Source organism: Chrysemys picta, chromosome 1 (genome assembly GCF_011386835.1).
Source record: "Chrysemys picta bellii isolate R12L10 chromosome 1, ASM1138683v2, whole genome shotgun sequence".
NCBI classification, from domain to species: domain Eukaryota; kingdom Metazoa; phylum Chordata; order Testudines; family Emydidae; genus Chrysemys; species Chrysemys picta.
In genome coordinates, this window is record NC_088791.1 from 136,468,716 (window position 1) to 136,494,493 (window position 25,778).

General features: G+C 47.0%; 4 protein-coding genes across 4 annotated transcripts in view; 2 read left to right on the forward strand and 2 right to left on the reverse strand.

The window, feature by feature from the left end:
• Positions 1-496: 496 nt before the first annotated feature.
• LOC112060313 (C3a anaphylatoxin chemotactic receptor-like) lies at positions 497-1,847 on the forward strand. The gene has a single exon (XM_024110005.3). The coding sequence runs from the start codon at positions 852-854 to the stop codon at positions 1,791-1,793; it is 942 nt and encodes a 313-aa protein (XP_023965773.3). The 5' UTR covers positions 497-851; the 3' UTR covers positions 1,794-1,847.
• A 9,309-nt stretch (positions 1,848-11,156) lies between these two features.
• Positions 11,157-16,665, reverse strand: LOC135976337 (chromatin assembly factor 1 subunit A-like). Its single transcript, XM_065571478.1, has 2 exons — positions 12,901-16,665; positions 11,157-11,749 (listed from the first exon to the last, which is right to left on the reverse strand). The coding sequence occupies exons 1-2, from the start codon at positions 13,460-13,462 to the stop codon at positions 11,157-11,159; spliced, it is 1,155 nt and encodes a 384-aa protein (XP_065427550.1). The 5' UTR covers positions 13,463-16,665.
• A 146-nt stretch (positions 16,666-16,811) lies between these two features.
• Positions 16,812-25,778, reverse strand: part of FOXJ2 (forkhead box J2) — a 56,680-nt gene continuing 47,713 nt past the window's right edge. Inside the window, exons 10-11 of the mRNA XM_042840795.2 lie at positions 17,632-17,730; positions 16,812-17,031 (exon numbers count right to left, since the gene is read on the reverse strand). Of these exons, the coding sequence (XP_042696729.1) occupies positions 16,943-17,031; positions 17,632-17,730 (188 nt within the window). The 3' untranslated portion in view covers positions 16,812-16,942. The remainder of the gene's footprint in view (positions 17,032-17,631; positions 17,731-25,778) is intronic.
• Positions 19,530-25,439, forward strand: LOC101953854 (C3a anaphylatoxin chemotactic receptor-like). Its single transcript, XM_005307863.4, has 2 exons — positions 19,530-19,723; positions 22,431-25,439. Exon 2 carries the CDS (start codon positions 22,443-22,445, stop codon positions 23,718-23,720), a length of 1,278 nt encoding a protein of 425 aa, XP_005307920.1. The 5' UTR covers positions 19,530-19,723; positions 22,431-22,442; the 3' UTR covers positions 23,721-25,439.

The following is a 25,778-nucleotide window of genomic DNA, read 5'->3' on the forward strand; positions in this document are numbered from 1 at the left end:
GACTAAGTGCTTTCTAATGACACTTTCTGACTTACATAGAGGTCTTTGAGATAAGAAGTACCAAGTATTGTTATTACTCCATATTCCAATTTCTCTTCTTCTCTCAATAGACCTCTTTATTTACCTTTCATTTTTCTATTCATCTATTTCTTACTCTTCATCCTGTGTCGCTCCTTCCTTGGAATAGTGGGGGTTGGGGAATGCTCAGGATTAAGCTTCATTGGGTAGGAAAGCAGGGGAGAAGGAAGGTTTACACAAGACTTTTGCTGGAAATGTCCCCTTCTGTATGGAATCGCTGACTCCACCGTTCTAGTTGTTACATCATGGAAACAGTTGCAAATCAGAGGCTCATGGAATACAAAAATTGCTTTCAAGGCATAAACCTCACCACCCAAGAGAGAGGAAACCACTTCTATTTTAAAAGAACTAAGACTGAGTTTTTGCAGAAATGAGAGAATTATATATATTTTATAGAGAGTTAAAAGGAGATGAGGAGGAACAGCTGGAATTAGGGTAACCGAGAGTGTAAATAAAGGATAATCTCTACTAAGGATAGTGCTGGCATTAAAGGTGATTTTGGACATAGGAGAACCTGAGTACACCAACACTTACACTGTGGCACTATGACCACTTCTAGTGGCTAGACCACATAGAGATGTATGATTTTGCTACAGCCTTTGCACTAGTACAGCCAGGTCTTCCTGCTCAGGCAGTAGGGGGGACTTGTGCTTTCATATTGATAGCTTCTAGGTTCAATCCCGACTGCTGACAACGCACACAAGGATGTTCTGATACATACAGAAAGTGTAATCTTGGGGTTGGGCACATACAGCTGGCAGTGGGGTGTGTTAATGGGGTTAATAGCAAATGATCTTCTATTTTTTTCCCACCAGTATCTAAAGACTATGTCTCTGCTCCTGAGGAGTAACAGCACATACAAGCCAGATGATGGTGCCACACTACATTATGAGCCAGAAATCATTGGTTCCTTAATTATCTTCATTCTCACTGTTATCCTGGGCCTCCTGGGCAATTGCTTGGTGATCTGGGTGGCTGGCCTGAAAATGAAGCGGACCGTGAACACTGTGTTGTTCCTGCACCTTGCCATTGCTGACTTCCTGTGCTGCATGTCTCTGCCATTCTCCATCATTCACCTGATCCTCCAAGAGTACTGGCCATATGGCCGCTTCCTCTGCAAGGTTATCCCATCAGCCATCATCCTCAACATGTTTGCCAGCATCTTCCTCCTCACTTCCATCAGCATTGACCGGTGCCTGATGGTGATGAAGCCAGTTTGGTGTCAGAACCACCGTACCATGAAACTTGCATCAGTGATGTGCGGTTGTATCTGGCTCGTGGCTTTCATTATGTGTTGTCCTGCCTTCCTCTACTGTGAGACCTTCAAAGGCAAAACTGTTTGTAGTTATCAATTTGGAGATGATAGGGATTATGGAGATTATATGGATTATGGGAATGATTCAGCCATGAGTTCTGGCATATCCCCAGATGAATATCCTGGTGGTTTCTCCAGCGCTGATATTCCTGGCAGCCTTGACAATGATATTATCTTACTGGGGAACTTTAATGATTACTTCTCCAACAGCAGTCAGCCAACCACCCCACTGACCATCAGTATTACCAGGATTGTCTTTGGCTTCCTCCTTCCCTTTATCATAATGGCAGCTTGCTACATCCTTATAGTCGTCAAGATGCATGGAGCCCAATTTACCAAACCCTGTGGTAAGACCATGCGAGTGATCCTGGTTGTGGTGGTAGCATTCTTTATATTTTGAGCTCTGTTCCATGCAGTTGGGGCACTGTCTCTCCTAGCTATGCGAGCAGCGGCACCGGAGGCAGCAAACAGGGCGGCTAACAGGGGAGTTTGAGAGGGAGTTTGCAGGGGGAGGTAAGGGGGGAGGCAGGAGGGCGCGGTGTGGTGTGTGCTCTGAGTCCACAGGTGCGGTGGGCAGAGATTGCAGCAGCCATGAGCCAAGCAGCAGCAGCAGACAGAATGCAGATGGCTGCATGTGGAAGCTGTGGTATGTATATGGTCCTAGCAGGGGAGCTGGAACACAGGTATGTGTGTATGAAGTGTCGCCTGATAGTGTTACTGGAGGAAAAGATTAAGGGGCTGGAGATGCAGGTAGATACCCTGGTGGAGTTTAGGCGGGGGTTTGAGAAGCTGATGGAGGACAGGCAAGGGGAGGCTGAAGGAGAATGCCCTGTGGTGCAGGTAGAGGCAGAGGTAGAGGACGGTGAGAGGGGAATGGAAGGGAGAGAACATGGGAGGTGGAAGCATGTGACTGTGAGAAGTAGGCCAAGGAAAAGAAGGGCCAGTGAGGGGGGAATAGAACTCAGGAATAGGTTCGAGTGTTTGGATAGCGAGGTGGAGGGGCAGCAGGTGGCGACTGAAGGTGGGAGGGTGAGAAAGAAGAGAAGAACAGCTAGTCCAAGAGAGAGAGGGGAGGAGTTGATGGAGATAGCACCAATTCTGGGCCCCGGGAGGATTCAGGAAGGCATAAGGGGGAGCATAAGGGAAGATAGGAACAGGCACAGGTCAGGACTAGAGGGATCAGAGACTAGATTACTAGATCGCACTGTTGCCAGGCAACGGCAGGTGTATGTAATTGGAGACTCTTTACTGAGGAGATTGGACAGGCCTGTGACCAGGGCAGACCCGGAGAACAGAAGGGTGTGCTGTCTACTGGGCGCAAAGATACGCGATGTGGACCTGCGGTTGAAAAGGATCCTAAAAGGAGCAGGTAAGAACCCCTTGATAATCCTTCATGTAGGAACGAATGACACGGCTAGGTTCTCGTTAGAGAGGATCAAGGGAGATTATGCCAGGCTGGGGAAGACGCTCAAGGAGATAGAGGCTCAGATTATCTTTAGTGGGATTCTGCCCGTTCCGAGGGAAGGGCAGCAAAGGGCTGATAGAATTGTGAGAATAAATAGTTGGCTAAGGGAGTGGTGCTATAAGGAGGGCTTTGGGATGTATGGCCACTGGGAGGCTTTCGGGGACAGACACCTGTTCTCGCGGGATGGGCTTCACCTGAGTAGGGAAGGAAATAGACTTCTGGGAGGGAGGCTGGCTCATCTTATCAAAAGAGCTTTAAACTAGGAAGTTTGGGGAGACGGTTGGGAGATGCACAGTTAATCTCCACGCCAGATTCCAGTATGGAAAAGGTGAGTAAAATGAGAGGAGACATAGCCGGGGAGATGAGATTGGACATAGGAAGGACAGGGGAGACGGACACAAGGAGGCCCACAACATATAGTGCTACTAATGGGAGACAGGCTAAACAACATACATTAGGGTGTTTATACACCAATGCCAGAAGCCTAGGTAATAAAATGGAGGAATTGGAGCTCTTGGTCCAAGAGCTGAAACCAGATATCGTAGGAATAACGGAAACGTGGTGGAATGGCAGTCACGACTGGAACACAGGTATGGAGGGGTATGCGCTGTTTAGGAAAGACCGGAACAAAGGTAAAGGTGGGGGGGTGGCATTGTATGTCAATAGTGAAATAAGCTGTAAAGAAATAATAGTTGATGGATTAGATAACACAGAGTCCATCTGGGCAATACTCACACTGGGTAATAGGACTACTAGAGCCTCTCCGGGGATAGTGCTTGGAGTGTGCTATAGACCGCCGGGATCGACCCAGGATATGGATAAGGAACTATTTAATGTGTTTAGAGAAGTAATTACTAATAGAAACTGTGTAATTATGGGGGACTTTAACTTCCCGGATATAGATTGGGGAACAAACGCTAGTAGCAATAATAGGGCTCAGATGTTCCTAGATGTGCTTGCTGATCAATTCCTCCATCAAGTGGTAGCTGAACCGACGAGGGGGGAGGCCATTTTAGATTTGATTCTGGTAAGTAGTGAGGACCTCGTTGAGGAAGTAGTAGTAGGGGACAATTTGGGCTCCAGTGATCATGAGCTAATTCGGTTTAAAATACATGGAAGGAGTAACAGAATTAAGTCAAAGACTAGGGTTTATAATTTTAAAAAGGCCAATTTTAACAAATTAAGGGGACTGGTAAGGGAAGTGGATTGGGCAAACATATTAATGGACTTAAAGGCAGAAGAAGCCTGGGATTACTTTAAGTTAAAGATGCATGAGCTGTCAGAGGCCTGTATTCCAAAAAAGGGAAAAAGATTACTAAGCAAGAGATTTAGACCGAGCTGGATGAGCGACTGACTCAAAGGGGCGATTAGGAAAAAACAGAAAGCGTACAAAGAGTGGAAGAGGGGAGGGATCAGTAAGGAAATGTACCTAAGTGAAGTCAGAGAATGTAGAGATAGAGTGAGAAAGGCCAAAGGCCGTGTAGAGTTGGACCTAGCGAGGGGAATTAAAAGCAATAGTAAGAGGTTTTACAGCCACATAAATAGGAAGAAAGCAAAGAAAGAAGAAGTGGGACCGCTGAAGACTATTGCCGGAGAGGAGATTAAAGACAATCTAGGCATGGCGCAATATCTCAATGAATATTTTGCATCAGTGTTTAATGAGGCCAATGAAGGTATTAGGGATACTAGCACCACTACAGAGGGGCATTCAGGATGGGGGATTACCGTATCCGAGGTAGAAACAAAACTTGAACACCTTAATGGGGCTAAGTCGGGAGGACCGGACGATCTTCATCCGAGAATATTGAAGGAATTGGTGCGGGAAATAGCAGGCCCGTTAGCGATAATATTTAATGAATCTGTAAACTCGGGGGTGGTCCCGTTAGACTGGAGAATGGCTAATGTGGTTCCTATTTTCAAGAAAGGGAAAAAAAGTGATCCGGGTAACTACAGGCCTGTTAGTTTAACATCTGTAGTGTGCAAGGTGTTGGAGAAAATTCTGAAAGAGAAACTAGTTGAGGACCTGGAGATTAGTGGCAATTGCGATAAATTACAACATGGTTTTACGAAGGGCAGATCGTGCCAAACGAATCTGATCTCCTTCTTTGAGAAAGTAACGGATTTATTAGATAAGGGAAATGCGGTGGACCTAATATACCTGGATTTCAGTAAAGCGTTTGATACTGTACCCCATGAGGAATTATTGGTTAAACTGAAAAACATGGGGATCGATATGAAAATCCAGAGGTGGATAATGAATTGGTTAATGGGGAGAATGCAGCGGGTCGTATTAAAGGGTGAACTGTCAGGTTGGAGGGAGGTTACTAGTGGAGTGCCTCAAGGTTCGGTTTTGGGACCCATTTTATTTAATCTATTTATAACTGACCTCGGAACCGATTGCAGGAGTGGGCTGATAAAGTTTGCGGATGATACGAAGATGGGAGGCGTTGTAAATTCGGAAGAGGATAGGGATATCCTGCAGGGAGACTTGAATGAGCTTGTGAATTGGAGTATCAGAAATAGGATGAAATTTAATAGTGAAAAGTGTAAGGTGATGCATTTGGGGATGACTAATAACAATTTTAGTTACAAGATGGGGACGCATTGGTTAGAAGTAACGGAAGAGGAGAAGGACCTAGGGGTTCTTGTAGACCGCAGGATGACTATGAGTCGACAATGTGACGTGGCGGTGAAAAAAGCCAATGCTGTCTTGGGATGCATTAGGCGAGGTATATCTAGTAGGGATAAGGAGGTCCTGCTTCCGTTGTACAAGGCGCTGGTGAGACCTCATTTGGAGTACTGTGTGCAGTTCTGGTCTCCCATGTTTAAAAAAGATGAACTCAAACTGGAACGGGTGCAGAGAAGGGCCACTAGGATGATCAGAGGAATGGAAAACCTGTCGTATGAAAGGAGACTAGAGGAGCTTGGGTTGTTTAGTCTGACAAAGCGAAGGCTGAGAGGGGATATGATTGCTATCTTTAAATATATTAGAGGGATTAATACAAGGGAGGGAGAAGAATTATTCCAGCTTAGTACTAACGTGGATACAAGAACGAATGGATATAAACTGGCCGGGGGGAAGTTCAGGCTTGAAATTAGACGAAGGTTTCTGACCGTCAGAGGGGTGAAATATTGGAACGGCCTTCCGAGGGAAACGGTGGGGGCGAGGGACCTGTCTGGTTTTAAGATTAAGTTAGATAAGTTTATGGAGGGAATGGTTTAATGGTAAAACATAGTAGTCAAGGAAAACCAAGCAATGGTAGGTAAATAGTATAATGGCTAACAGGGGTCAGGATGGAGACTCTTGCCTATATGCTCGGGGTCTTACTGATTGCCATATTTGGGGTCGGGAAGGAATTTTCCTCCAGGGCAGATTGGCTGAGCCTCTGGAGGTTTTTCGCCTTCCTCCGCAGCATGGGGCAGGGATCTCTAGCAGGAGGGTCTCTGCCGATTGAAGTCACTAATAACAGGATTGGGGACTTCAGCAGCAGAGTCCAGGGAAGGGGTAGGGACGGTTTTATGGCCTGCAGCATGCAGGGGGTCAGACCAGATGATCATAATGGTCCCTTCTGACCTTAAAGTCTATGAGTCTATGAGTCTATGAGTCTATATTTTGAGCTCTGTTCCATGCAGTTGGGGCACTGTCTCTCCTAGCTATGCCGGGCACTGGATTTAGGGAGGCAGTAGCACTGTGGGACCATCTCTCTATAGCACTAGCTATGCCAACAGCTGCATCAACCCTTTGCTCTATGTATTTGTGGGGTGGGACTTCAGGCAGAAGGCACGCCAATCGGTGCAGGGCATCTTGGAGGGTGCCTTCAGCGAGGAAGTTACACGCTCCACTTCCTACTCACAGGACAGAACCAAGACTTCAGCATACAGGGATATCAGCAGCAACACCCTCTAAAATGGGGCTTCCAGACAGCATTGCCAGGGCGGAGGGGGACGGGGTGGGGGGGGGGACGGACGACACATTTGCACTTTCCATGGCTGTGACTTTTTGCTTTAGGACAGCAGAGCCAGAACAATGAGTTTGACAATAATCTGTATGGGATGCCCTTGGGTAGGGTTACCATCCGTCCGTATTTCCCCGGACATGTCCGGCTTTTGCGTCTCTAAATAGCCGTCCGGGAGGAATTGGTAACAAGGTTAAAATGTCCGGGGTTTTTTTCTCCCTCGCCTCCCTCCCTCCCTTCCATGCAGAGTGTGGCTGCTGATTGGGCGGCTAGGCCGATTGACCCACTCCCATTGGCCTCCAGCAGCCAGAGCCCTCCCCTGCTTCCCCCTCCCTCTCTCTGTAGTCCTCTGTAACACACAAACGGACCCACGTGGAGCCAGAATGGTAAGAGGAGTGGGGGGGGCAGTCAGGGAGTGGGGGAGTGTTGGATGGGTCCCCAGCCTCCACCTGCCACCCCCCCTCCGTGCATCCCCCCCTCGGTGGGTCCCCCATTCCTGTCTGCCTCTCCCTTGTCTACATGTGCTGGCTCTGACAGTACACGCAGACAACTGCTGTCTGCTGCCCCCGGGTCCTAGTGCCCCCATCCACTAATGGGAAGACAGGCTGCCCTTACCCTGCCCTTCCACCCTAGCCCTGAGCCTCTCCAACACCCCAAACCCCCCAGCCTTCATCCCCACACACCCTAATCCTCTGCTCCATCCCTGAGCCCCCTCCTGCATCATGAACCCCTCATCCCCAGACCCACAGCCCTCACCCCTGCATCCCCTCCTATCCCCAAACTCCCTCCCAATCCCCCTCCCTCTTCCCACACACCCCCTCCTGCCCTCAAACTTCCTCCTAAAGCCTGCACCCCCTCCCTTTGCACCGCCTCTCACCCCCAAACTCCATCCCAGAGCCTGCACCCCTCACCCCCTCCTGCACACCCACCCCCTGCCCCAGCCCGGAGCCTGCACCCAGCACCCAAACTCTATCCCAGAACCTGCACCCCTCCTGCACCCTAATCCCCAGCCCAGGACCTGCACCCCAGACCTCCTCCCCCCACCCAACCCCCCTCCCAGAGCCTTAGGCAGGTGGGGTGGGGGGTTCTGGGAACCACCAAAATTTCTACAACCCTGCCACCCATGCGAGTGGATAAGGGTCAGGGCAGTCAGGGGACAGGTAGGGTCCTGGGGGGGGGGCAGTTAGGGTAGGGGGTTCTCAGCAGGGGACAGTCAGGGGACAAGAAGCAGGGGGGGTTGGGGTTCTGAGGGGAGCAGTCAGGGGGTGGGAAGTGGGAGGGAGTGGATGGGGCGGGGCTAGGGCGGGGCTTCCCCCCCCCCCAGTGTCCTCTTTTTTGTTTGTGGAAATATGGTAACCCTACCCTTGGGGACTGAGGCAGTTCAGAACAGGCCAACCTCCCCTTTAATAGCCTCCTGAAGAGAGGGGAGGTGGACATGCCAGATAAGGAATCTTCTGATGAGACACACAAGGGAGGCAGAAAGACCCCTATTTGAGAGAGAGAAATGCACTTGCTAGAAGATGTGTGGTGGGATTATGTATTTACTCCTTGACATTTAGTATAAAATGTTAGTAATGCCCCTCAAGTGAAAATGATTGCAAAAGTATAGGTTGTGTATAAAAGACTTGGTCCCTATTACATTGTAAACACTAAATTATTCTCTATATTAAATTTGGGTTACTAAAAACAAGAGAAATGTGAAAATGAACAAAAACTTTATTATATTAACTAACTTAAGAACAAAGACACCAGAAGATATCACACCACCAAGACACCAGAAGATGATATCTGTATACAGTGAAGAAACCCCCAAGCATCAAGAAAAGAAAAATGAAGTGCTGTATAAATAAGAGACTGGTCAAATACACCTCTATCTACCATATATGGACAATATCCAAAATATCCAAAAGGTGAGACTTGGTAGCAATGGGGGATTTTAACTACCCAGATATTTGTTAGGAAAGTGACACAGCAAACCACAAAATTCCCGTGAGTCTTGGAATGTATTGGGGCATCTTTTCGTTTCAGAAGGTGGAACAAGTAACAAGTGGGGCAGCTATTTTAGCCTTGATTCTGACGAACAGGGAGGAAATTGTTGCAAATCTGAAGGTAGAAGGCAAACTGGGTGAAAGTGATCATGATACGCGAGATTTAATGATTCAAAGGAAAGGAAGGAGTGAAGCAATGGACTTCCAAAAAGCAGCCTTTAACTAACTCAGAGAACTGGTAGGTAGGGTCGCCTGGGAAGAAAATCTAAGGGAAAAAGGAGTTCAGCAGAGTTGGCAATTTCTTAGAGAGACAATATTAAAGATACAACTGCAAATTATCCTGACGGAAGGAAATATAGGAAGAATAGTAAGAGGCCAATATAGCTCCATCAGGAGCTCTTTAATGATGTGGAAACCAAAAAAGAATCCTACAAAGAGTGGAAATGTGGATAAATAGCTAAGGATGAATGCAAAAGAATAGCACAAGCATGTAGGAACCAAATCAAAAAAGCTAAGGCACAAAATTAATTACTCCCAGGGTATGTCTACACTACGGGATTAATCCGAATTTAGATAATTCGGATTTGAAAAACAGGTTGTATAAAGTCGAAATGAATGCGGCCACACTAAGCACATTACTTCGGTGGTGTGCGTCCAAGTACCGGGGCTAGCGTCGATTTCTGCACCGTTGCACTGTGGGTAGCAATTCCATAGCTATCCCATAGTTCCCGCAGTCTCCCGCGCCCATTGGGATTGTGGGTTAAGATCCCAGTGCCTGATGGGACAAAAAACATCGTCGCAGGTGGTTCTGGGTACAGCCTCACCTCCTCCCTCCCTCCCTGCATGAAAGCAACGGACGGCAGACAACCATTTTCGCGCCTTTTTTCCTGGGTGGGTGAACACTGCAGACTCCATACCACGGCAAGCATGGAGCCCGCTGAGCTCAAGACAGCAGTCATGAATATTGTAAACACCTCGCGCGTTCTCGTGGAGTTTATGCTCAGCCAGGACCAGAAAAACGAGGCGAGGAGGCAGCGGCGGCGGCAGCGCAGCGACAAGCATGATGAGGACATGGACACGGACACGGATACAGAATTCAGTGAAACCACAGGCGCCGGTGCTTTGGAGATCATGTTGTTAATGGGGCAGATTCTATCCATGGAACGCCGATTCTGGGCAAGGGAAACAAGCACAGACTGGTGGGACCGCATAGTGTTGCAGGTCTGGGACGATTCCCAGTGGCTGCGGAACTTTCGCATGCGTAAGGGCACTTTCATGGAACTTTGTGACTTGCTGTCCCCTGCCCTGAAACGCCAGAATACCAAGATGAGAGCAGCCCTCACAGTTGAGAAGCGCGTGGCGATAGCCCTGTGGAAGCTTGCAACGCCAGACAGCTACCGGTCAGTCGGGAATCAATTTGGAGTGGGAAAATCTACTGTGGGGGCTGCTGTGATGCAAGTAGCCAAAGCAATCACTCAGGTGCTGCTACGAAAGTTTGTGACTCTGGGAAATGTGCAGGCTATAGTGGATGGTTTTGCTGCAATGGGATTCCCTAACTGTGGTGGGGCGATAGACGGAACCCATATCCCTATCTTGGCACCGGAGCACCAAGCCACCGAGTACATAAACCGCAAGGGGTACTTTTCAATGGTGCTGCAAGCACTTATGGATCACAAGGGACGTTTCACCAACATCAACACGGGCTGGGCGGGAAGGGTTCATGACGCTCGCGTCTTCAGGAACACTACTCTGTTTAAAGGGCTGCAGCAAGGGACTTACTTTCCGGACCAGAAAATAACCGTTGGGGATGTTGAAATGCCAATAGTTATTCTTGGGGACCCAGCCTACCCCTTAATGCCATGGCTTATGAAGCCATACACAGGCAGCCTGGACAGGAGTCAAGAGCTGTTTAACTACAGGCTAAGCAAGTGCAGAATGGTGGTAGAATGTGCATTTGGCCGTTTAAAAGGTCGCTGGAGATCATTATTGACTCGCTCTGACCTCAGCCAAAGAAATCTCCCCATTGTTATTTCTGCTTGCTGTGTGCTCCACAATCTCTGTGAAAGTAAGGGGGAGACCTTTATGGCGGGGTGGGAGGCTGAGGCAAATCGCCTGGCTGCTGATTATGCGCAGCCAGACACCAGGGCGATTAGAAGAGCACACCAGGAAGCGCTGTGCATCAGAGAAGCTTTAAAAACCAGTTTCATGGCTGGCCAGGCTACAGTGTGAAATATCTGTTTGTTTCTCCTTCATGAAAACCCGCCCCCTTTATTGACTGATTTTCTGTAAGGAACCCACCCTGCCCCTTCCCCCAGCTTTCTTTCAAACCAAATAAAGTCACTATCATTTAAAAATCATTTATTCTTTATTAATAGATTAGAAAAAGAGGGAGGGAACCCGGGTGGTATTTGGGAGGAGGATTGCTGGGAAGGAAAAAGCCACAAAGAAAAGGTTAAAAAAATGACAGCCTTTTGCTTGGGCTGTCTACTGGGGTGGAATGGGAAGGAGTACGGAGCCTCCCCCCCCCGCGTTCTTACACGTCTGGGTGAGGAGGATACGGAACATGGGGAGGGGGGAGGGTGGAACAGGGGCTGAAGCGGCAGTCTGTTTTCCAGCAGCCGTTCCTGAACCTCCACCAGACGCCGGAGCAGCCCCAGCGTTGCATCCTTCATCCTCTGGTCTTCCTGCCGCCACCTCTCATCTCGAGCGTCTCTCCTCTCCTCACGTTGGTCCCTCCTCTCCTCACGTTGGTCCCTCCTGTCCTCACGTTCACTGACTTCTTTCCTATACTTTGAAACTGTTTCCTTCCACTCATTCACATGAGCTCTGTCACTGCGGCTGGATTCCATAATTTCCGAAAACATCTCGTCTCGCGTTCTCTTCTTACGACGCCTTATCTGTGATAACCTTTGGGATGGAGGAGGGAGGCTTGAGGAATTTGCAGCTGCTGTAGGGAGGGGAAAAAAGAGAGAATTGTTTTAAAAGCTACATTTTGCAGAACAATGCTTATACTCTTTCACGGTGACCAACACTGTTCACATTACATAGCACATGTGATTTCTGTGCAAGGTCGCATTTTGCCTCTTAATGCTGAGTGCCTGTGGCTTTGCTGCTAGAGATCACAGGTCTGGGCAACAGAATTCGGCTTGCATGCGGCCATGGTAAGCTTCTGCGCCCTCCTTTCCCACATACCAAGCATAGCTTGTAGAGTGCTGCAGAAGCCTGGCCAATCTCAGCCAGTTGGGGGGGGGGGGCAGTGGGGAGGGGCTTGTCTGGGCCCCTTCTGGCAAGTAGAGTGCTGCGGTTTTTCTGTTAACATTCAGCAGCACCAGAAAACAAACTAACCACCCCCCCCTCTCACCATGAATTCTCTGGGATGATCGCTGTACCCCTCCCCCCCACCGCGTGGCTGGTATCAGGGAAGATCCCTGCAGGCACCAAACTAACCCCCCACCCCCGCCGCCGCCCCCCTCCCGCCATGAATTCTCTGGGATGATCACGGTACCCCTCCCCCCACCGCGTGGCTGGTAACAGGGAAGATCCCTGCTAGCCAAACGCGAAAAACTCAGGGCCAATTTCCCATCTGCGCTTGGCTAACTGCAGGGAAGGATTTATTTTCCGCCACAGGCAAACAGCCCAGTAGGAACGGCCACCTCTGTCCCCTTAATTAAGTTCCCGTATTTCAACCAGGTTACCAGGAGTGATATCACTCTCCTGAGGATTACACAACAAGATAAAGAACGGATGTTGCTTGAATGCCAGCAAACACTGGGACCATACGCTGCCAGGCTTTGTCAGGCAATGATACCAGATTACTTGCTGCAAGCATGGCGTGGTCAAGTGTCCTACCATGGAGGAGGGAATAAGGATGCACTGACCAGAAACCTTCTGGCAAGGCTTTCGGAGTACCTCCAGGAGAGCTTCATGGAGATGTCCCTGGAGGATTTCCGCTCCATCCCCATACACGTTAACAGACTTTTCCAGTAGCCACAGACTTTTCCAGTAGCTGAACTGACCACGAATGCAAAGTCAGGCAAAGTAATCATTAAAAACCGTTTGCTTTTAAAACAAGTTTTATATTTTAAAAGGTAAACTCACCTGAGGTCCCTTCCATGGGGTCAGAGTCTTGGGTACTGGCTTGGGAGGCTTGGGAGGGTACTTCAGTCAGGGTGATAAAAAGATCCTGGCTGTTGGGGAGAATGGAGTGCTGTGTGCTCTCTGCAAGCTCATCCTCCTCCTCCTCCTCCTCCTCCTCCTCCTCCTCCTCTACCCCATCGGCAGAATCCTCAGGCGTCGCTGATGAGACTATCCCCGACCCAGAATCCACGAACACAGGTGGGGTAGTGGTGGCAGCCCCCCCTAGAATTGCATGCAGCTTGGCGTAGAAGCGGCATGTCCGCGGCTCTGACCCGGAGCGACCGTTTGCCTCCTTTGTTTTTTGATAGGCTTGTCTGAGCTCCTTGACTTTCACGCGGCACTGATCTGAGTCCCTATTGTGGCCTCTCTCCATCATGCCCTTGGAGATTTTTTCAAAAGTTTTTGCATTTCGTCTTTTAGAACGAAGTTCTGCAAGCACTGAATCCTCTCCCCATACAGCGATCAGATCCAGTACCTCCCTCACGGTCCATGCTGGTGCTCTTTTTCGATTATCAGCCTGCATGGTTACCTGTGCTGATGAGCTATCTGTGGTCACCTGTGCTCTCCACGCTGGGCAAACAGGAAATGGAATTCAAATGTTCGCGGGGCTTTTCCTGTCTACCTGGCCAGTGCATCTGAGTTTAGATTGCTGTCCAGAGCGGTCACAATGATGCACTGTGGGATAGCTCCCGGAGGCCAATACCATCGAATTGCGGCCACACTAACCCTAATTCGAATTGCTAAAATCGATTTTGGCACTACTCCGCTCGTCGTGGTGGAGTACAGAAATCGATTTAAAGGGCCCTTTACATCGAAATAAATAGCGTCGTTGTGTGGACGGTTGCAGGGTTAATTCGAATTAAAGCTGATAAATCCGAATTAAAGTCGTAGTGTAGACCAGGCCCCAGCAAGGGACATAAAAGGCAATAAGAAAAGGAACCAGAAATGTATTAGGAGCAAGGGAAAGGAGAAGGAAAATGTAAGGCCACTACTTAGTGGAGAAGGTGAGCTAATAACTGAGACATAGAGAAGGGCAGAGGTGTTCAATGCCTATTTTACTTCAATCTTCACTAATAAGGTTAATCGTAAGACAATGTTTAAGACAATTAATATTAACAACAAGGGGCAAAGAACACAAGACAGAATAGGGAAGAACACATTAAAGATTATTTAGGTAAGTTAGCTGTATTCAAGTCAGAAGGGCCTCACAAAATTCAAGTTAGGATATTTAAGGAACTAGTTGAGGTAATCTCTGAACTGCTAGCAATTATCTTTGAGAACTCATGGAGGGCAGGTGAGGTCCCAGAGAGCTGGAGAAGGGCAAACTTAGTACTTATATTTAAAAAGAGGAACAAAAAGGACTCAGGAGATTATAGACCAGTTAGCCTAACTTCAATATCTGGAAAGATACTGAAACAGATTATTAAACAATAAATTTGTAAGCATCTAGTGAATAATAGAGTGGTAAGTAACAACCAACATGGATTTGCCAAGAACAAATTATGCCAAACCAACCTAGTTTCCTTCTTTGACACTGTTGCTAGCGTAGTGAATGGGGAGCAAGGGAGGGATAGCAGTAGACGTGCTATATCTTGACTTTAGTATGGTTTTGACACGTGTCATATGACATTCTCATTAGCAAACTAGGGAAATGTGGTCTAGATTAAGTTACTATAAAATGGATGCACAAGTGGTTGAAACACTGTACTCACTCAAGGAATTATCAATGGTTTGCTGTCAAAATGGTGAAGCGGGGGAGAATATCTCATGGGTACCCACTGGAGTCAGTCTTGGGTCTGGTACTATTCAATATTTTCATTAATGGCTTGGATAATAGAGTGAAGAGTGTGCTTATGAATTTTGCAGATGACATCATGCTGGGAGGGGTTGCAAAGACTTTAGAGGACAGGAGTAGAATCTAAAATGAGCGTAACAAATTGTAAAATTGGTCTGAATTCAAAAAATGAAATTCAATCAGCCAAATGCAAAGTACTTAATTTAAGAAAGAAAAATCCAATGCACACCTACAAAAATGGCAATAACTGGCTACATGGTAGTACTGTAGAAAAGGATCTGGGGTTATACTGGATCACAAACTGAATACAAGCCAACAATGTGAAGGTTAATGTTCTAGCGTGTATTAACATGAGTGTCGTATTTAAGACACAGGAGGTAACTGTCCCATTCTACTCAGCCCTAGTAAGGTCTCACGTGGAGTACTGTGTTCAGTTTGGGGCACCACGGTTTAACTACTAACTGTGGTATGTAACCTACTGCTTAAATCAGCCTCTGTACCAGATAACTGGAGGAAATCTAATATGATGCCAATTTTTTAAAAAGGCCTTAAGAGGTGATCCTGAACATTACAGGCCGGTAAGCCTAACTTCAGTACCAGGCAAACTGGTTGAAACGATAGTAAAGAACAGAATTATCAAACACAGAGATGAACGTGATATGTTGGGGAAGAGCCCACATGGCGTTTGCAAAGAGAAATCATGCCTCACCAATCTACTAGAATTCTTGGAGGTGTCAACAAGAACATGGTCAAGGTTGATCCAGTGGCTATAGTTTACGTGGGCTTTTAGAAAGCCTTTGATAAAGTCCCACACCAAAGTCTCTTAAGCAAAGTAAGTAGTCATGGGATAAGAGGGAAGGTCCTCTCATGGATCAGTAACTGGTTAAAAGACAGGAAACAGTGTAGGAATAAATGATCAGTTTTCACAGTGGAGAAAGGTAAATAGTGGACTCCCCCCAGCATCTCTGGTGGGACCAGTTCTGTTCAACATATTCATAAATGGTCTGGAAAAGGAGTAAACAGTAAGATGGCAAAGTTTGCAGGCAATACAAAAATCATTCAAGATAGTTAATTCCAAAGCTGACTGCAAAGGGTTACAAAGGGGTCTCATAAAACTGGGTGACTGGGCAACAAAAGGGCCCAGTGTTGAAATTCAGTGTTAATAAATTCAAAGTTATGCACTGTAGTGACAGGCATATAATTAAAAACACAAACATTTCCCATTACATTTGGGGTAGTTCCATGCTGCCTTTCTGCTGTGCATCATGCAATGGACAGAATGAACAGGCTAAAAGACTGACTGATCTATATGAAGTGAAAAGGTTCAACGGTGCAGCTCTTTCACTAGCTCCTAGGGCTGTCTTCCCTACAGAGGGTCTTGATTTCATAACTGACTTTGGTGCAGGCAGCTCCTCCTCTCTCTCCAGGTTACGCAGGTAGGAGCCAAACCCTAACAATAAAGTTGAAAAATCTTGTGTTTCACCTGAGCAGCTGCCACTGAAAAATAACTCAACACCAGCACCAAAAGGGTTAAACCATAAACATTCACTTTTTGTTTTCATTAAGAAAGCATGCACAAAAATAAACTTGTGAGGCCACACCCCCTCTCCTATCTTCTTGACACAAAACATCATGGGCCACACCACTGTGGAAGCAGAGAAAGAACTGACAGGAAGGAAATGCAATGCATGACAGTTCGTTAGCAAGAGTCAGGCTAACTGTAACCCTAATAATGCGAGATTTGTAGAAGCGAGAATTGTGTGAGGCGAGTGGGAAAGAACTGTGTGAGAAATTGTTGCGACCTTGTGTAGATAATGTGTAGAAAATATTGTATGTAGACGAGAGTCAAAACAAGTGAGAAAAATAAGATATCAAGATGGCCTATGTACAAACAAAATGCAGCTGTTGCTTATTATTGTCTGTAATGAAAGGTATAAAGGTTTGCTGTAATTGTTTACCTGTAGAGAGACCTGTTTAGCTCTCTCTGTCTACGCAATTGTTAGAGAAAATAAAGTATCTGACTTGCTGTACCCAAACAAAAACTGAGAACTGTTATTCTCCAACACCACAGTGCAATGGTGTGCAAGGGACTCCTCTCACTTGCAGGAAGGCAGGGAGGCATGGGCAGCTGGACCTGCGACCTTTCACCCCATCCCCCCTTCCCTCCCAAGTCCCTCACAAGGGACGGGCTCTCGAGTCTGTAACACGCTAGGTGATCAAGTCCCAGTCGAAATCGTCGGGGATTTCCTCATTGGCACCTGGAGGAGAGACTGGAGGCCGGGGAACCAGATGGTGAGCTGAGAGGAGGGGTTAGAGGGAGAGAAGGGGAAAGAGATGTTAGAGGAGAAGTCAAGCTCTGTCCTATTTAGTTCTTGGGAACAATAAAAGGGGAAGGACTCAGGCGGTGTGAACTTCCCCACAGCAGTGACCTGCTGGGACACATTTCCCCTGAGGCAGCACATGTTGCCACCCCAAGGCAATGTCCTATCAGTGTCCAGATTGGTAGCAGGGGGTCAGGTGGTCTAAGGGTAACTGCAGCAATGGGAGCTTCCCCATGAACTGCCCTCAACAGTGTTCAATCAGCATCTAACTATGGCCCAATAAGTCTGTCAACATGAGCTCCCTCACAGCAGTGCCCAGGGAGAACCCAGCTATGGGAAAGTGGTGTGAATGGGCAACGAGGTGGGGGGGGAGGGTGAGAAGAGTCGGGCAACAGAATTTGCTCTCCTCAATGCTGTGGCAGTGTCCTGCTGGGGGACCTCCTGCAGTCTAGGCTCCCTCAGCCCTACTCCCACTCTCTGACAGCAGAGGGGAAAGGCCCTGCCAGCATGTGCTGCTGGACGGCTGAGACAGCTGGGGTGGGAGTCGTAATAACACGTCATCGTTTCACCCCTTACCTGGGCGATTATACCCTGGATTGTCCTGGGTGGAAATCTGGTACATAGGAGATGGCCCGGAGAAGAGATGGGGAGGCTGAGGCTGACCATAAGAATTCACTGCCAAACGAAAGGGAAAAGAACCATGAGTGATCCCCTCACTCAGCTCGCCTGGCACTGACTGGGCGTCGCAGCTCAGCCACAGAACAGACTGACTGACACTCGCCAGGGAGAATCAGGAAGTGTTCAATGGACAGGCCCTGACAGTGCATTACAGCTCAGCCACGGTACCAAAACTATCTTGTTATTCTACTGGGTTAAAGTGGGGAATTTTGGCCCATCGCCCCCTTCCTAGACATGTCCAAAGTCGGGTCAAAATCAAGCTGCTGCAAGGCCATGATCTCTCCGCGCTGCCCTTGTCCGCTCCTCATAGAACATCATCCAAACCATTCCTGCCCCACCAATCTCTGCTACAAAAATCACCCCAACACCTCCACACAATGTGACTAACAGCTGCCTCTCATACTACAATCCTCCTCTTCCTCACCCGCACCCTCAGTCAGGGCTCATCTAATGCCCCTTAGTCCTTCCCTGTAATCCCCCTGCTATTCCAGTCCTGGGCTCCCCACCTAGCTCTGCCAATGCCCCTCAGTCCTGCCCTGCAGCCCCTCTGCTTCTTCATGACTGGCCCCCTCACATGTAAGGAAATAAAGAGTTCAAATCCATTTCCTCTGATTGCTTCAGAACAGAAAACAACATCACTGAAAAGAGATGCAAATTCATTTCCTTACAGTTCTGCTGGGGAAAGGGTACAGAGTTTTGTGAAGCTCATTATATTTTTCTTTCCTCTTTTATGTAATTTATTTATGGTGATGAGGAGGGAGCTGTTACGAAACAGCACATTTATATCCACAAAGGGGGAAATGAGGGTGCAGTGTGGTGATATGCGGAGACCCCTCTCATTTTTCCCACGATATGCACTAAGGCATGTGTTTCACTTCCGCTTGGCTGCAAATCAAGGATCTGGTCTGGCTTGAGTGAAAGTCACTGGAAGGTACTAAAGGTATTTTTCATGTGCTGGCCATTGTCATTAGAATCTCATATTCCATCGAGTTACAGACAGACAGAGAAACAGAAATGGCACTTAGTTGAGTGTAAGGTTTTAAACAGACAAACAGAAATACTGTCGAGTTGAATGTAAGGCCCCACTGTGCTTGGCCAATTAATCTGTGTAACTTCTCACTGCATGATATTATTGAGGTAAAAAGTGGAGTAAAAGTAACAAGATTTGACACCTACATGAATCGAAAGCTGTAGTATTTTCAGTGATGCTACCTACGGTAAAAATGGCTGAGGCTAATAGTCCTCATGCTTCAGAGTGAAATCTGATCATCAGCTGGTGGTTGGGAAGAAATTTCCTTGCAGTGAGGTGCATTATAGGGTTTTGTGTCTTCTTTTTGAGGCAGCTGGCATTGGCCTCTGTTGAACATGGTATTCCAAATTAGATGGACCAGGTTAACAGGAGTTGGGATATAAGATTAGATGGATCCAATATACAGGAGACAGGATACATGACCAGATGGATCAATGTTCTGATCGGGTACACCAGGAAGTGGGATACTAGACAAAATAGACCAGTAATGTGATGTGGTCCAGCAGGCTATCGAATGCTGAACTAGATGGAGCAATAATATGTGTTAGCTTGGCAAGAGACAAGAGACAAAATCTACTGCTTTAATCTCATGCGGTGAGTCCAATTTTCTTATGAAAACTTTGATTTCCAATCTATGCTCCCTAATAACTTCTAGGTCTGCTTACTTTTCCATTCCTTCTTATTGTAAGCACCATACTTGCCCACATGCCACTGTTGCATTATCTCAGCAGCATCAGGCCAGATGTTTTGCAGCTCATGTTTTCTGATTACAGAAGTGACTCATTCTTGCCGTTCCGCTTGGGTGCAAAAAATTTTAAGATAACCGGCTTAAAAAAAAGTCAGTTCCTAAACTTACCATATAAGTTGTTCTCTGGTGACTCCAGAGCCAGTGCTTAAGACAAGAGCTATGATCAGAGTGGTTCTTGCTCTCCAGTGAATTGAGGAGTCGGCTGTACCAGGGTATGTACAGAAGACAGACAGCATTCTGTCTTTCTGTTCTGCAATTTCTCCGTATTGCTCTTTCCCTCCATCTGTCACTCTTAAAGCGTCTCTCTTTCCCTACCTTTGTAGTCATTTGTTACTTCCTCCATGCATCTCTCTTTTAGAGATCTAGAAAACATTGGGTGGGAGAGTGTGACAGGACCTCTAGATAGATTCATCCAGCTCCCTGTCTTGGAGCAGAATTGATTTCAGTTTGTATAAAGCATCTTCTTTTGACTATTCACTGTATATAGTCTGAGAGGCAGCTTGGTGCAGTGGCGAAGGCAGCGTTCTGTCTTGGCTCTGTGTGTGTATCAGCAAAGGGGGTTCTCCATAGCAGCATTTCTGCTCTGAAAAGTGGCATTGACCATCTCTCTCAAGGATTTATGTATGTACGTATCAAATGCAATCTGGTGACAAGTAAAACAATGTCCTTTTGCTCTAACTCCCAGCCCAACATACTTGGGGCTTGTCTTCACATACGGTGATACAGGGCCGCAGTAGCACCAGTGCAGTGTTTATTGAGGATGCTCCTATGCCAACGGGAGAGCTTCTCCCACCTGAGTAGTAAATCCATCTCCCCGGGAGGCAGCAGGTGTGTTGGTGGGAGAAGCTCTCCTATCGATGTAGTGCAGTCCAGACAGGGGACTAGGTCGATGTAACTACGTCACTCAGGCCTGTGGATTTTCCACACCCCTGAATGATGCAGTTATACAGATATACGTCTGTAGCGTAGACCTGGCCTTGTTCTGGGATCTTGGAATGCACACCTCAAATCAATTCAAAATGCTACTCTTCCTCAGTAGTCTCTCTGAGCACGTCACCCCCACACCCACCACCCCTTTGTTTCCCTCATTGGCTCTCCCATCTTCACTGTATCGAATACAAACTACTAGTCTTTACTTTGAAGGCAGCTTAGCCCTCCCTTACCAAGCCTTTATTGGCCATTTTCCTCAAGCACCTTCATGCTTTCAGCTATGCTGCCCCCTAACTGGGGAGCAGCTCCCGCATCACAATCCATAGTGTCCCTTCTTAAAACTCACCTCTGCTGTGATGCCTAAATCTCTTGACAATGGGTAGGCAGCTGATGTGGTAAGACTGCTGCTGATTATGTTAATCATTATTGTTTCATTGTTTACCTTGTCCTCCCCTCCTTTGTGTCTCATCCATCTTTTGTCTCATCGTATGTTACAGACTGTAAACTCTTTGGGGCAGGGCCTGTTTCATTTTTATTATGTGTGTTCAGTGCCTGATTGGAGCCTAGTTGCTAGTGTAACAGAAATTTATAATAATAAATAATAATAATAATAATAACAGAATCACGCTGGGTTCTGTCCTTCTCATGCTTCACCAGCAATAATGAAGATGTTGCATGCTGAATTAGACCCTTGGTGACCCCTGTGCAATTTCACTATATTCCTATCATGCCCTGAGTGATACTTCTGCAACCTGATTCTCTTTATGGGTCTGGCATCGGTCTACCTGCCTGGAACTTGTAAATAATTCTGTTAATGCACAGGACTAAATAGAATCAAGCTCCCTCTCACTGAGCTATCTTGGCTCTGCTAGGGGAACACGAGTGAAAAGCAGTCAAAACTATTTTAGTCATTCACGTGAGTAAATCTGGCTCTGAACACATCCAAGGGCTGAGGGAGAGGTGTTGTTTTTACATTGCCTCTTTTCAGAGTAAAACTGTACTTTCATCTTTCCGTGCCTGTTTCTTCATCTGGAGATAATCACAGATTCATAGGACTGGAAGGGTCCTCGAGAGGTCATCTAATCCAGTCCCCTGCACTCATGGCAGGACTAAGTGCTACATAATCACACTTTCTTACGTATGTAGAGGTCTTTGAGATCTATTAAGTACTGTTATTACGCCATATTCCAATTTCTCTTCTTCTCTCAATAGACCTCTTTATTTACCTTTCCTTTTTCGATCCATCTATTTCTTACGCTTCATACTGTGTCGCTCCTTCCTTGGAATAGTGGGGGTTGGGGAATGCTCAGGATTAAGCTGCATTGGGTAGGAAAGCAGGGGAGAAGGAAGGTTTACACAAGACTTTTGCTGGAAATGTCCCCTTCTGTATGGAATCGCTGACTCCACCGTTCTAGTTGTTACATCATGGAAACAGTTGCAAATCAGAGGCTCCTGGGAATAAAAAAATTGCTTTCAAGGCATAAACCTCACCACCCAAGAGAGAGGAAACCACTTCTATTTTAAAGGAACTAAGACTGAGTTCTTGCAGAAAAGGAGAGAATTATATATCTTTTATAGAGAGTTAAAAGGAGATGAGGAGGGACAGCTGGAATTAGGGTAACCGGGAGTGTAAATAAAGGATAATCTCTACTAAGGATAGTGCTGGCATTAAAGGCGATTTTGGACATAGGAGAACACCAACCCTTACACTGTGGCACTATGACCACTTCTAGTGGCTAGACCACATAGAGATGTATGATTTTGCTACAGCCTTTGCACTAGTACAGCCAGGTCTTCCTGCTCAGGCAGTAGGGGGGACTTGTGCTCTCATATTGATAGCTTCTAGGTTCAATCCTGACTGCTGACAACCCACACAAGGTTGTTCTGATACATACAGACAGTGTGATCTTGGGGTTGGGCACATACAGCTAGCAGTGGGGTGTGTTAATGGTGTTAATAGCAAATGATCTTCTATTTTTTCCCCACCAGTATCTAAAGACTATGTCTCTGCTCCTGAGTAGTAACAGCACATACAAGCCAGATGATGGTGCCACACTACATTACGAGCCAGAAATCATTGGTTCCTTAATTATCTTCATTCTCACCTTTATCCTGGGCCTCCTGGGCAATGGCTTAGTGATCTGGGTGGCTGGCCTGAAAATGAAGCGGACCGTGAACACTGTGTGGTTCCTGCACCTTGCCATCGCTGACTTCCTGTGCTGCATGTCTCTGCCATTCTCCATCATTCACCTGATCCTCCAAGAGTACTGGCCATATGGCCGCTTCCTCTGCAAGGTTATCCCATCAGCCATCATCCTCAACATGTTTGCCAGCGTCTTCCTCCTCACTGCCATCAGCATTGACCGGTGCCTGATGGTGAGGAAGCCAGTTTGGTGTCAAAACCACCGTACTGTGAGGCTTGCAACAGTGATGTGTGGTTGCATATGGCTCCTGGCCTCCTTTATGTGTAGTCCTGCCTTCCTCTACCGTGAGACCGTCAAAGATGAATTTGGGAAAACTGTGTGCTGTTATCAGTTTGGAGATTATAGGGATTATGGAGATTCTATGGATTATGGCAACGATTCAGCCATGAGCTCTGGCTTATCCCAAGATGAATATCCTGCGGAAGACACAACTGATTCTGAGTTAACCGAGTCTGCTGCCAGCTCGCCTAATGGTGGCATATTTCGAAAGTCCAGTGTTCTCCCTTCAGAGTTATCTGACACTCCTGGTGGTTTCTCCAGTGCTAATATTCCTGGCAGCCTTTACCATGATACTGACTTACTGGGGAACTTCTGTAGTCAGGCAACCACCCCACTGACCATCAGTATTACCAGGATTGTCTTTGGCTTCCTCCTTCCCTTTATCATAATGGCAGCTTGCTACATCCTTATAGTCGTCAAGATGCATGGAGCCCAATTTACCAAACCCCGTGGTAAGACCCTGCGAGTGATCCTGGTTGTGGTGGTTGCATTCTTTATCTCTTGGGCTCCGTTCCATGCAGTTGGGGCACTGTCTCTCCTAGCTATGCCGGGCACTGGATTTAGGGAGGCAGTAGCACTGTGGGACCATCTCTCTATAGCACTAGCCTATGCCAACAGCTGCATCAACCCTTTGCTCTATGTATTTGTGGGGCAGGACTTCAGGCAGAAGGCACGCCAATCGGTGCAGGGCATCTTGGAGGGCGCCTTCAGCGAGGAAGTTACACGCTCCACTTCCTACTCACGGGACAGGACCAAGACTTCAGCATACAGGGATATCAGCAGCAACACCCTCTAAAATGGGGCTTCCAGACAGCACTGCCAGGGCAGGGGGAAGACATTTGCACCTTCCATGGCTGTGACTTTTTGCTTTAGGACAGCAGAGCCAGAACAATGAGTTTGACAATGATCTGTATGGGATGCCCATGGGGACTGGGGCAATTCAGAACAGGCCAACCTCCTCTTTAATAGCCTCCTGAAGAGACGGAGAGTTAGACATGCCAAAAAAAGGAATCTTCTGATGAGACATACGAGGGAGGCAGAGAGCCCCCATTTGAGAGAGAGAAATGCACTTGTGGGAAGATGTGTGGTGGGATTATGTAGTTACTCCTTGACATTACTAAATAAGAATGTGGTTGCAGAATATCTATGTTCTACATTTATTAAGCATGTATCACATCATCTGTACCTGCAAAATTACAGGCAGAAGTTACTTCGACATTTCTCCTTGGAATTTGTCATTATACCTTTCCCCACCCTTAACTTTCCCCACCTTTAACTCTGCTTCAGCTGGGACCCTGAACTTTTTTCACAGCAGTGCCCAGCAGGAGTGTACTCTGGGAATTCTCACAACAGTGCGCTCTAGCCAGGGCCGGCGCAACCCATTAGGCGACCTAGGCGATTGCCTAGGGTGCTACAATTTGGGGGGCGGCGACCGCGGCGGTATTTTGGCGGTGGGACCTACTTGCTCATCAGCATCGGAAGCTGCCTTTCAGGCCAGTATTCCTAGGGTCTTTCAGTTTCAGTTAACCATGGCCATCCACCCTACTATTCCTGTCCCCAAAGGGCCATTTCTCTTATTTTCATGGCAGCTCAAGGAGAGTTTCTACATCGCAGCTAATACATCACTGCACAGAATCAGTAACTGGGGCATAAGGGGCAATTTTCTGAAAAACAAGCCTCATGCTGTGGACATGGGTTCATTAGAAATAGGACCCTCCTTTATGGCTTTAGAAGGTTCCCTTGATATTACAGCCTGAGATACAGTGATGATGCAATTGAGGTAGGTCCCACCAATCATGTAGATGTCCCTACTGCATCTAAAGCAGCTGGATACCCAAGTAATCAGAGCAGCGACTGCCATCCAGCAAGTAACCCTGAGCAGGCTGGAGCTGAGTGACCCCTTCTGTAAAATTTCAGAAGTGAGATGGCTCGGAAGGTGGTGTGCCTGAATTCAAACTGTATGCTTCTATTAGACACGAGAAAGGACTGAGAGATATGGAAGGAAGTGGCAACACAAAAACACACAGAGCTGTAAATACTCATGCATACAAACAGCCTGTTGTTTCCTTCAGTGCAAAATCTTAGAGATAGGCCAAAGCCACAGTTCTGATCAGATATAAACTTCCCCAATGCTTTGAGTATTCCAAATCTAAAATTTGGAAATCATGGCTTCCTGGTCTTATCTAATATTCAAGCGTGTATTAACAGTGTGGGAATAAGTGGCTACATGGTAGTACTGTAGAAAAGGATCTGGGGTTATAGTGGATCACAAATTGAATACGAGCCAACAATGTGAAGGCTAATGTTCTAGTGTGTATTAACATGAGTGTTGTATTTAACACACAGGAAGTAACTGTCCCATTCTACTTAGCCCTAGTAAGGTCTCACGTGGAGTACTGTGTTCAGTTTTGGGCACCACAGTTTAACTACTAACTGTGGTATGTAACCTATTGCTTAAATCAGTCTCTGTACCAGATAACTGGAGGAAATCTAATATGATGCCAATTTTTTAAAAGGGCTTAAGAGGTGATCCTGAACATTACGGGCCGGTAAGCCTAACTTCAGTACCAGGAAAACTTGTTGAAACGATAGTAAAGAACAGAATTATCAAACACACAGATGAACGTGATATGTTGGGGAAGAGCCCACATGGCGTTTGCACAGAGAAATCATGCCTCATCAATCTACTAGAATTCTTGGAGGTGTGAACAAGCACATGGACAAGGGTGATCCAGTGGCTATAGTTTACTTGGACATTCAGAAAGCCTTTGATAAAGTCCCACACCAAAGTCTCTTAAGCAAAGTAAGTAGTCATGGGATAAGAGGGAAGGTCCTCTCATGGATCAGTAACTGG